General features: G+C 38.5%; 1 protein-coding gene across 1 annotated transcript in view; it reads right to left on the bottom strand.

The window, feature by feature from the left end:
* Positions 1-390: 390 nt before the first annotated feature.
* The window catches only part of slc34a2a (solute carrier family 34 member 2a), a 14,743-nt gene continuing 2,738 nt past the window's right edge, over positions 391-12,395 (bottom strand). The window contains exons 5-14 of the mRNA XM_042213789.1: positions 12,188-12,316; positions 11,784-11,927; positions 11,564-11,675; positions 7,265-7,457; positions 6,795-6,890; positions 6,586-6,706; positions 5,631-5,798; positions 5,424-5,540; positions 4,958-5,082; positions 391-3,445 (exon numbers count right to left, since the gene is read on the bottom strand). Of these exons, the coding sequence (XP_042069723.1) occupies positions 2,882-3,445; positions 4,958-5,082; positions 5,424-5,540; positions 5,631-5,798; positions 6,586-6,706; positions 6,795-6,890; positions 7,265-7,457; positions 11,564-11,675; positions 11,784-11,927; positions 12,188-12,316 (1,769 nt within the window). The 3' untranslated portion in view covers positions 391-2,881. The remainder of the gene's footprint in view (positions 3,446-4,957; positions 5,083-5,423; positions 5,541-5,630; positions 5,799-6,585; positions 6,707-6,794; positions 6,891-7,264; positions 7,458-11,563; positions 11,676-11,783; positions 11,928-12,187; positions 12,317-12,395) is intronic.

Here is a 12,395-nt window from a genome sequence, read left to right as displayed (position 1 = left end):
GTGTGTGTGTGTGTGTGTGTGTGTGTGTGTGTGTGTGTGTGTGTGTGTGTGTGTGTGTGTGGATAGATAGATGCATTTATTGACTGCTAGTTCTGGAGAAACAGTGCTCTGTCTCTCTGTATTCACTTATTATGCACTTCCTGGAACTAGCTAAAGCCTACATGAACCACGTGATGACCTTGTATTCTGGACCCCTGCTGATGTGACTCTTACCACTGCAGGGCTCTGTCTTTATCTCTCTTAACACTTTGAACACCCTCCTTATACTTTGGTTAGCTCAGAAACAAATAACACAGATAACAGGGCTATATAGAAATGATCAGCATATAAACGGGTCAGGAAACCATACCAATTGATGAATCTAGCATTATTTTATTCTTTTTCCTTTTTAACACAGTTTTTTTGGGAGGGACAACTCACAATTAAACAAACAAAAACAAATTGTTAGATGTGCATTCATCTAATTCCGGACTATATATTCCTTGAATACAATTACCTCTTCAATTACAAAGTTATACTACACCTTAAAACGATGTTTTAAAGATCTGAATGTGTCTTTTATACACAGTGATTTTTTTTTGTCTCTGTATAAAAATACAAAAATGGGAAAATGATGAAACTAGGTAAACATGACAGGTTGGTGTGTCAATGAAACTGCAAAAAAACAAACAAACAACAACAACAACAAAAAACAAAAAAACAAGCACTACATCTCAGACTCCACAGTTAGCACGTTAAATGTTATGTTATGTTAGTTCATGACAATACAGTTACTCAAATGTCAAAAGGATAAGACTGGTGATATTCTGCATTTTTATATCCACACACAAATTGATTTAAAAGACCAAAGTCAACATGATTGAGTCTAGCTTTGTCTGTGTAGCTAAAAATTGTCACATCATGCACCACTTTATAGCGATGCTACCAGTTCTGAGGCTATACACATGAGCTAAATGTTCATCAGCAAACAATGAGCAGGCAGAAAATCATGATGGCATACTGACACAATGACACAACACAAAATTTAGTTGAAGCCTTTGGGTTTTTCAAGTTTTTAATCATGAATCAGGGAACTATTAAAATTTAAATTCACCAACTCAGCAGGACTCATAAATAAAATAAGCATTTTTATAGCAAAATTTCAAACAGCGAAAATCAACATGTCTGGGTGAAAGTATTTGACTGGCACTGTCACAGTTCCCTGTCTTGTGCCCTGATTTACAGCAGAAAAATAGTCAAATAAAAATGTCCCTTCATTTAAATAATGAAGGTAAAAACAATTAAAGTAGCAAGCTGCTTTAAGAAATGATGATGTCCTTTATAAGGTTAATAGAATTGCACTGATGTTTGCTGCATTTATGTCTTCAGCAAGGCCAAACGGATTTGATGTTAAAATCATAAACTTGCTAAATTATGAAGTATTAGTACTCCGAGATCTAAGTCATCATAGTTAATAACCCTAACCCCACTCTAATAGTATGCTGTGGAAAAAGTAAAGGAGGATCTTTCAGGAGAAAAAAATTAAAAAAAAGACCCAAAACAAATATTACATATTCTGTGAAAAAAAACACACATACACACATTCTGATTGGCTAGCCTTAGTGTTATAACACTAAGGCTAGCCAATCAGAATGTGTGTAGGGTTAGGTTTGGGGCCGCGATATGATGACTCTGAGAAATTAAGGTGGTTGGTTTTCATCCTTTCATAGGATTTGCTGACATTAATATAATTATAGATTTCCACTCGTATTCCAAGGTCACTTCAGTTAACGATGTAACGTTTTAGTGCATTCGTCTACGCAGTCATTTCCTATGTTACACTACAATATGTCCATTAGTATGTTTCTTTGCATCACACACAGTCACACACATACAGTTGTGGTAGGAACTTTAAATAAATCGTGGAGATTTTTGGATTTTTAATGATTTCTTGGAACTGCTTTTTCCATGGTGGAATGACAGCATACATCTTTAATGACAGTAAAAAATATCAATAGGGTGCACATGTTTGAATTTATTTTGGAATTTCTCTCATCCACAAAGCGTCAAAATGACATATTTGATTAAATGTCCCTTATCAAGTTGCAGTCCGACCAGATACTTTTGGCATCCATCAGTCTTGGCAGAGTTTGGTTTAAATTGGCTGGTCTCCTGACAAAAACCTGGCTTTTAAGCATAATCCATAAATTTGTGTTCTTAGGTTTGAAAGCCTCACCTTTAACCATCCAAACATACCTCTTGTCATTGTGATCAAACAGCTCAATCTTTGTGTCACCTGACCATAAAATTTGGCATTTGGCTTGTCCACGTGGGCAGCTGAAAATTGTAGATCAGTTGTTTAAGGTGTTAATTTTGGAGCAAGGACTTCTGTCTTGGTCAGCGCCGTCTCAGTCCATGGCAATGTAAAACATGCTTCGATTGTTCAGTTCCTACTGCTGGTTTTCCAGCAGTTTCCAGTTCATGGCAGGCTTGAGCCTTTGTGGTTTCTCAACATGTTCCTGAACAATTCCCTGTCATCTAAGGGGTGAGAGTTGGGGTCTTCTTCTAGAAGTTGGCAAAGTGGTGACAAATAACTTGTACTTACAGAGAATTGTTTGAATTGAAGAATTGAAAAAAGGCGTTTTAATAACATTGTACAACTATCAGCACAACCTAAATGAGTTTATGTATAATTTCGATCCTGTGTGGATTAGAGAAAATTCAAAATACATTCAAACTTGCACCCAGTTCTTGCTTTTTAAAGTCCTGTAAGTTGGCTTAATTCCCCCCTGGAAAAACAACAGTTAAAGAAATCATTAGAACTCCAACATCACAGTTACGTTCATGGCCATGACGAGTGCATGTAAACTTCTGACCACAACTGCACTTAAAATATCAAATCTCAAAGCGTGGTCATTTTCAGGATATTTAACTCTATTTTCATCCCATCTTCCGCTTCATTCTCTACACTCATTGCATGATTGTCATATACTGCTGTGTGTGTTGTCTTGTTATTTTCCAATTGTTCTGCTCTGTCTTCTTGGTCGTCGGATGCAGCTTGGCAGCATTTGCAGCAGCAACAGCATTTTGCGATTAAAACCCCAACTGCTTTGTCGCAGGGAGCCAGGGAGTGTGCCCATAGTGGGAGGAAGTCCCAGGATCGCAGGACTGCAGGCAGCCACCCAGGTTTCCGCTTTTGTAGTATGTTGATCACAATGATTATGATCAACATGATGAGTAGAGGAACACCCACGCCCACCAGTACCTTCCAGCCAGCCAGCGACAGGGCGAAAATGAGAAGCGGTAAAACGAAGAAGCAGCAGATGATGTAGACTACAGCAAACCAGCGGTACTTGCCCGTGATGTTGCCCAGACCTTTAGCCAACCGGATAGGGACGCGGGTAAATGGAATGGGATACCACAGAATGATGCCAGAGATGTTGAACAGGAAGTGCACGAGGGCAATCTGAATTGTTAACAAACAACAAGCATCAGTGTAAGTGCAAAGTGCTACAAATTCAGAGTAAAAAATGTAATCTTTTACAGGTTGATAATTTCCTGATAAGTTTCTTTTTTATTGAAAATAAATGATTTGGCACGAGATGTCAGAGCCACAAAGATACTGGTCACTTTATTAGGTACACCTTGCTTGGACTTCAATTCTTCCTGACATGGATTCAACAAGATTCATAGATTTTGGTCTATATTGACGAAAGCATTGTACAACCTCTGCAGATAGGTCAGCTCCACATCCATGATATGAATTTCTCATTCTGCCACATCCTAAAGGTGCTCTATTTGATTGATATCGGGTAACTGCGGAGGCTGGGATGAGTACAGTGAACTCATTGTCACGTTCAAGAAACCAGTTTGACATAGTTTGAGCTTTATGACATGGTGTGTTATCCTGCTGGATGCAGCCAGCAGAAGATGCTCAGTTGGTACTAGGGGGTCAAAATGTGCCAAATATCTCCCACCCCATTTCAACACTACGACCAGCCTTACTCTTTGATGCAAAGCACAATGGAGCCATGTATGTTGTTTACAGCTAATTCTGTCCCAACCATCTGAATGTCGCAGAACCTGTGTGAACTGTAATCTCAGTTTCCTGTTCTTAGCGGACAGGAGGGGCATCTGGTGTGGTCCTCTGCTGCTGTAACCAATCTGCTTCAAGGTTCGATGTGGTGTGCATTGAGAGTCGTTAATTGGTGGTTATTTAAATTGTACCTATCAGCTTGAAGCAGTATGGCTATTCTCCTCTGACCTATTTTTTATGTAGTTGTTGGGAAAATCCCAGTAGTTTCTCAAATATTCAGACCAGCTCATCTGGCACCAACAAGTCGAGATTACTGAAATCACCCATAATTGAAATGAGCTCATTTTGTTAATCAATTATAAGATTTCTCAGTTTTAACATTTGTTATCTTATCTATGCTTGGAGTTGTGAATAAAATACTGGCTCATGTGATTTGAAAGTCTTTTAGTTTTCATTTTGTTCAAATTTAAAGAACGGCCTTTTCTGGATAGTATTAACAAGTAGTTGATAAGGTGTACCTAATGAAGTGTCCAGTAAGTGTATATTTCCAACAGCTGTTTCCACAACGATTTGGCCCAAATTTTCATGGAGGCACCCAATTTCTCCCTCAAACCACAAATTTAAAGTTCAGCTAAATGTCACAGTTGAATAAAAATTAAATTAGTTGGATAAAATATTATTATTATTAGGGTAAAATTAGTCATTTGGATTTTTGCAGACCTTAATATGTAGGTAACCATAGGAAATATGTTAAATAGCAAATATGACATAATTTCTCATGAGAAGATGTACCTGCAATGATATTTAAATTATTATAAATTAAGAAAATTATTTTTTAGTACAGTATAAAACCTTAGAAAGGCTTGTAGTGGTTCTAAATACAATTACTGACACATTTAATGTTAACCAGGACAGGAGAGTGTTTTTGTGGGAATGACTGACCTGTAGAGCGTCAGCCAGAGTTTCTCCGGGACTAGCCATGGCTGCCAGAATGGCTGTGGTGGTTGTGCCGATATTTGAACCAAGACACAGTGGGTACGCTCTCTCTATACTGATGACACCAATGCCTATTGAATTAAAAACGACATGGTTGGAATACATATTTTCACCATGTGTCTGACAACCATCACTATCTGCTTCACCATGATATTACAGTCATTAGATTTAGGTCCTGGTCATTATGGATAAACAAAAATATCAAGAAAAGAACAATAATTTCACTCCTTTCAGACAGATTCTGTCCTTTACTGCCTAAAAAGTCACATAAAAAAGACAAACAAGATATAGAAATCTTTAGAAAAAAATATTCAGAAGGAAACAAATATTCTCAATCGTGCATCAATGCTGTTTTTAATAATAAATACATGGAGGTAATAGAAGTAATGGATGAATGCATAATTAACCTCACCAACTAGTGGCGTAATGGCAGAAGTGAACACTGAGCTGCTCTGCACGATGAAGGTCATTCCAGCACCGACTAAAATGGCGATGTAGCCCGTGACCCAACCGAAGGGAAATGGGAAATCTGTGCAGATACAAGAACATTCATGTATTATTCTACACATCACATCCAGTTTTTTTTTTTACAGAATTTATAGAGTGCAGTGATGCTCACTGGTGTTGAGGACTTTCTTGATGACAACAGCCACCTGTCCCTTCAGCATAGAGTTGAGCAGCTTGACTATGAGGATCAGGCAGGAGCAGAGCACGAGCAGAGAGAGAGCCAGCAGAATCAGACCCACCGCCATATCAGACAGATTCACATCCACAAAGAGGTGTGTACCTGGCAACACACAGAAACACGCACATAATTACAAGAAAGAAATACACAATGTGGACAAAACTACTGGCCTACATGTCTTAACATGTCTTTGAATTCAAGTGTTTCATTCAGCCTCATTGCCACAGGAGTGTAAAAATGTTTATAGGTCTACCATTATAAACATTTGTAAAAGAATGGGCCCACTGAATTTGAGTAAGGTACTGCAATGCAATGCAACAAGTCAGTTTGTAACATTTTTTTTTCCCACGATCAAGTCGAAGTAGTTTTGTTGCAAAGTGGAAGCATTCGGGAAACACAGCAACTCAGCCTTAAAGAGGTAGACCTGATAAACTGAGTGCTGAGGAGCGTGGTGCATAAAAGTCACCGGTGCTCTACTGATGCAATAACTGAACAGCTCATTACCTCTGGCATTAACATCAGCACAAAAACTGTGTGCTGGAAGCTTCATGGCATGAGTCTCCAAGCTGAAGCAGCTCCTGTAGGTATAATGTGTAGGTGTCCCACTACTTTTGTTCATATAATGTTGTAGTAACTTTTGTATGCAATTTACTGATAGACTCACAGTGCTATTAGTAAATTGCACTATTATTATGATGACATCTGATGTATATCTAATGTATATACATGTATATGAGATGCTTAATCTGGGCAGACTACTGTCCCACAAGGACAATGAAAAGTACACAGTTCAATCCAAATGTCTCTACAAGGAGACTGTCTATCATATTGTGATGGAAACATTATTCCTTTATTTACATAATTAAATTAAAGTAAATAGTGGTCTTACATTTCTTTATATTGTATGTCTGAGAAACGTTCTTTAGCGTGAAGGTATAATTGCCATCAACCCAGCACAGAGAAGGAGAGGTACAGTTCTCTGGACCAGGAACTGTGACATTCATTAAGGTCTGAAACAGGGTGAAAAACATATATTCAGCATTTAATTCTTAGTTCTTTGGAGTATATTTGGATATATTTGACATGCTTTGGTCTTACTGTGTTGGTGAAGGTTTGGCACCATCTCTTTATGAGGCTCTTGTTTTTAGCTTCTGGATCGTCGGTGGCAATCCCACTAATCACAGATGCATCCAGCTGAGTCAGAAGGAAAAAGGGAGGAGGAAATAAACTGTGAACTATAAACCATGAGAGATAACAGTCTTATATATGAGCATCTTATCTGTCTGATAATGTTAAGAGTGTGAAAAAAAGCAATAGACTACAGACATTCATGTCAGCATTCATCTTTCAGGAAATGAATCGTGCTGCTTAATACTTTGTGTTCTCAATGTCATTTTAGATAGAGGTGAAATTCTGCTGTTATATATAGATGTTATGCATGGCCACTCTTACTGTATCATCCAGGCCTGTCAAGCATGTTTTTTCACCAGATTGATGACCAAAAACTGAATAAGGCAGCTGCATGTTTGTTTGTTATTTGGAAAATTAAGATAATAATGACATCTTACCTCTATGATTGATTCAGTGAGGGGGTCAGTGATCACATTTAACAGATCTGGGGCCTCTCCACTCTGGATTTCGAATGAATCAGTGATGAGCTTGGTGACCACAAACAAGTAACCACTGGCTACCTCCAGAGGCAGCAGCACCAACACTGAGAGCCAGTTAAAGAAGTCGTGCACTGTGGCCCCTGCGAAAGCTCTAAGTGCATAATGAAACACAAAAGCAAGACAACAATGACCTTTGATCTTTTTGATGAAAGCGTGATATCACTGCTTTCCAGGTAAAGAATTCTAGGAAATGTGTACCATTTATCTTTTCTCTGAACCTGAGATTCATAAAATAAAAATTAATTAACTATTTTATTTGTTGATTTATTTATTTTTTATTAAATATTACATGGTTAATTTTGTATTTATTTTATTTCCCAGAGGCCTAAGAATCTCAGGTTGAAAAGAAGGCTGTTTGTCAGTTACATAGTAGCAGGTTATTGGAGTTCAAAGAGCTTCAGAGGTAAGATAATAATACAGATAATAAGAGAGTAATAAAACAGACCGATTAATATTCATTTACAGCTAAGTAAACAAGTCAAGAAAAGAACAAAACATCATAAAATGAAATAAAATTCACAGGATTAGTTATCTAAAATTGAATGCAGATAACAGTATCCATAAAAATACAATAAAGTAATTCTGGCGGAAATATGTATAACTTCACAGTAAGTTCATCACACTTTTAATTTATCTATGTTCATCTTTTTAGGACAGATCATCACATCTTGCAAAAGTTTTGCAAGATCTCGCAAAACAAACTCGGGATCTCGCAAAAGTTTTGCGAGATCTCGCAAAACTTTTAGCCGCATTCTTCGGACGCCGGCTCGAAGCCGACGGGGAGGTCGAGGCACGATGTGCCGGGAAAGCGGTGTTCCTCCCGGCTGTAGTAGGTCTCGACCTCCCGTTAGCTTCGAGCTAACGGGAAGAATGCGGCTAAAACTTTTGCGAGATCTCGCAAAACTTTTGCGAGATCCCGAGTTTGTTTTGCGAGATCCCGAGATAGTTTTGCGAGATCTCGCAAAAGTCCGTCTTAATTTTTTTTTCTCCCATGTCCCCTGCGGGGCTCCGTAAGAAATAAACAAAACCGCTCAATTACTTTTAGAAATATTAGGAGCATTGATCTATCAGCTCTTTCCCATGGCATTAACAACTTACCTACCATTGATGCCTCAGCTTCCATAGACTATAACACTATAACAATGAACTTATCAACCTCTTAGATACCTTGGCTCCCCAAAAAACTCGAACTGTTTCTTTCTGATACTCATCTGAACTTCGCCAACTTAAAGCTACTGGACGCTGCCTGGAACGTCTATCCAGGAAAACAGGACTTACTATTCACAAAGACATGTATCTCAGTCATATACAACACTATAAAGAAGCTATTCATCATGCTAAATCTGCTTACTACACCTCTGTTATTGAATCCGCTGAAGGAAACACTCTTTGTTTTCTACATTGCATAATATTGTTAAACCCCAGATACCTTTGCCATACATACACACTCTGTTTGCAACAAATTTATGGACTTTTTTTACACCAAGATTGAGACTATTCATCAGCAATTGCCCGTGTCCTGTGAAATGGTCAATTGTTCTATCTGCATTTTTTGTCCTTCTCAGCTGTCATCCTCTCTATCCAATTTTGAACTTCCCACAATAACTCAGCTATCTTCCATAATTACTAACTTAAAATCATCATCATGTAAACTTGATCCACTGCCAACAAATCTTGTTAAACTCTCATTCCCGTCTCTTGCCCCACTGATTGCTAATATCGTACACTCCTCTCTTATATCTGGTTCTGTTCCTTCTTCTCTTAAAACTGCAATAATAACTCCAATACTGAAAAAGAATGGTTCAGATCTCTCCAATCTAAAAAATTTCAGGCCAAGTTCAAATCTCCCTTTCCTAGCAAAAATTCTTGAAAAGATAGTGGCTGCACAGGTTCATCATCATCTCATTGGAAATAACTTGTATGAACAGTTTCAGTCCGGCTTCCGTTCATGTCACAGTACAGAAACAGCCCTAGTAAAAATCACCAATGATCTTTTGCTTGTAGCTGATTCTGGACTTATATCCATCCTCATTCTCCTTGACCTTACAGCAGCTTTTGTCCCACCGCATCCTCCTTCACAGATTAGCATCTATTGGCATCAATGGTACAGTACTCACCTGGTTTACTTCTTATCTCTCTGGCCGCTCACAGTTTGTTCAATTACAGTTCAGTATCTACTCCAGTTAATTCCGGTGTACCCCAAGGCTCTGTCCTGGGTCCTTTACTTTTTTATCATCTATCTCCTACCCCTAGGTAATATTTTTAGGAAGCATAACATCCAGTTTCACTGCTACGCAGATGACACCCAGCTCTACCTATCCTCCAAACCCACAGCTACTCTCCCACCCACATCCATTTCTGACGGTTTAAGTGAAATCAAGGTCTGGTTTACTCACAACCTTCTTAAACTTAATGGCAATAAAACAGAATTCATTTTAATAGGCACCAGATCAAAACAGTTCCAACCAGTCTTTCGTTATCCATTGATAACTCTGTTGTCACACCCTCCCCTCGGGTTAAGAGTCTTGGTGATGACACAAGACTCGATAGCACTCTGTCCTTCACAGCACATATAAATAATATCAGTACCGCCATACTTGTCAATGCTCTTGTCACATCTCGTCTGGATTACTGTAATTCTCTTCTCTATGGTTTACCTCATAAATCCCTCCATAAACTGCAGTGGTTCAAAATACAGCTGCTCGTATTATTTCCAGAACTAGATCCACTGAACATATAACACCTGTTCTTAAACAGCTCCATTGGCTCCCAATTCACCTCCGTGTCAATTTCAAGATCCTGCTTCTCACTTTCAAAGCGCTTCATAACTTTGCTCCTCCATATCTATCCGATCTTCTCCATACATACTCACCCCTCCGTACACTCCGCTCTTCTTCAGCTTCCCTTCTGTCAGTTCCACCTGCTCGCCTGACTACCATTAGACTCAGAGCCTTTAGTTGTTCTGCCCCGAGACTTTGGAATGCACTTCCACTTGCTCTCCGGACCACACACTGTCTCACCACTTTTCAATCACTACTCAAAACCCATCTGTTTAGAATTGCATACACCTGATCTGTCTTAGGCCATTTTTACCTTGCTCAGTTTTTATATTTGCTTTTATACTTTTATGACTGTTTATGTCTAAATTGTATCTACCATGTTTGCTATATATACATTTTTCTTATCTTTTGTTATTGTATTGTTTACGTGTTACTGTAAGGTGACCTTAAGGGTCTGAAAGGCGCCTATAAATAAAATGTATTATTATTATTATTATTATTATTATTATTATTATTATTATTATTATTACATGTATTTATCATTGGCATGAATGCCATGGTAATTTTTGGCTTTAATGACTTCATTGAACTGTTCTTCTTTCAGGGTGGAATGATTGTACAGAATACATTTTACTGACTTTAAATGTTTAAAAAAAAAAAAAAAGCAAGAATTTTTTGATCATGAGTGACTACGGCTGATAATTTCTCTTTGCCAGCAAAGAAGAAGAACTGTAGAGTTCTGGAGGAAGTCCCAAACTGTTACCCCAGGATGAGAAGAAATTGCTCAGGATATTCTGGAACAAGCCTGCCATGAACTAGAAACTTCTGAAATACCACATAACGGTCAGTGAAGTGAGTATTATATCGCCATGGACTGAGACCTTCAACACCACCCCCATATGGTGAAGCAAAGGAGAAGCTAAAGGTCCTACACATTCTCTAACTTCATCTCAAAGCAACAGCTAGATGCTTGAAACTTGGAAACAGTTGGACGTTCACACATCAAAACTGGTTTTGGAGTGGATAAAGTATATATTCGATCCTGCGTGTATAGTTTTGACCATGTGTAGATTACAGAAAATTCAAATTTATGCACCCAATCCTTTTTTTAAGTCAGTAAAGATGTATTCTGTACAGTAAGTTCACTCTGGAAAAAGAGCAGTTAAAAGAAAACATGGAAATCCCCGAATAACCATACATCGATGCCCATGATGAGTGCATGTGAACGTCTGAACAGAGCTATAATTCATCAGGGTGTTCCTCTAGATACCGTGGGAGAATGCCCACAAGATTCGCAAGGTATATATTTCTGTATATTACTACAATATAATGAAGAACACACACATATTTTCTCCTGGGTTACTTTTTTCTGTTTAGCAGAAGGAAAGGAAGCTTCCATGAAGCATAAATTCATTACCTCCGAAAAGTGTTGCGTTCACCAGCCTGCGTCATGGCGACTAGAGTGTTTGTGACCGAGGTGCCGATGTTGGTGCCCATGATGATAGGAACGGCTACCTGAACTGTTAACACTGTGGAGACACAAAGACCTCCTTCAATATCATCCTCACTCATGATGAGTTTTCTGTGCATGGATGTGTCTCTGTATGTGCTGGTAGAGGGGAGAAGTTCATACTCACAACCAGAGGAGACCATGCTGACAACTATGGAGGAGGAAGTGGATGAGCTCTGGACCAGCAGGGTGACCAGAACACCAATGACTAAACCAGCCAGAGGGTTGGACAAAATTTCGTTGTCCTGAAAGATGTCACCTGCCGTTTTACCTGGACCAGGTGAACAGTAGAGAGTGAACATTTTCACATTCATACCATATTTTATTTTTGAATATAAAAATATTATATATTATGCTTGGGATTGGTGATTGGGTACATTTTAAACAGTAGTAGAACTGAGTACTGCTAAAGGTGACTTGCACAGTGTCTTAAAAACAAGACGTCTGCTGTGGTAAAAGGACTATAGCTTGCAAGTTTATTGCTCAACATTACATTAACTCACAGCTTCTGATAAGTTTAAGAGTGAGTACCTCCCACAAGCTGGAAAGCTGAGCTCAGGATGTCAAGAGAACAAACGAACATATAGAGGAAACCTAAAAGCAGAATCAGCTTCCCCACTGATATCAGCACTCTGAGGACCTTCCCTTTGGTATCCAGAGCTGAAACAAATAGAGACAAAGCAAAATATACAAGATCAACATGTCTGAAATAACTGACTGAAAAAAAGCACTATTACAC

Source organism: Haplochromis burtoni, unplaced genomic scaffold (assembly GCF_018398535.1).
Source record: "Haplochromis burtoni strain Fernald_Lab_line unplaced genomic scaffold, NCSU_Asbu1 Contig_481, whole genome shotgun sequence".
Taxonomy (NCBI): Eukaryota; Metazoa; Chordata; class Actinopteri; order Cichliformes; family Cichlidae; genus Haplochromis; species Haplochromis burtoni.
The sequence above is the reverse complement of the archived record's forward strand: the minus strand, read 5'-3'. Positions and strand labels throughout refer to the sequence as shown.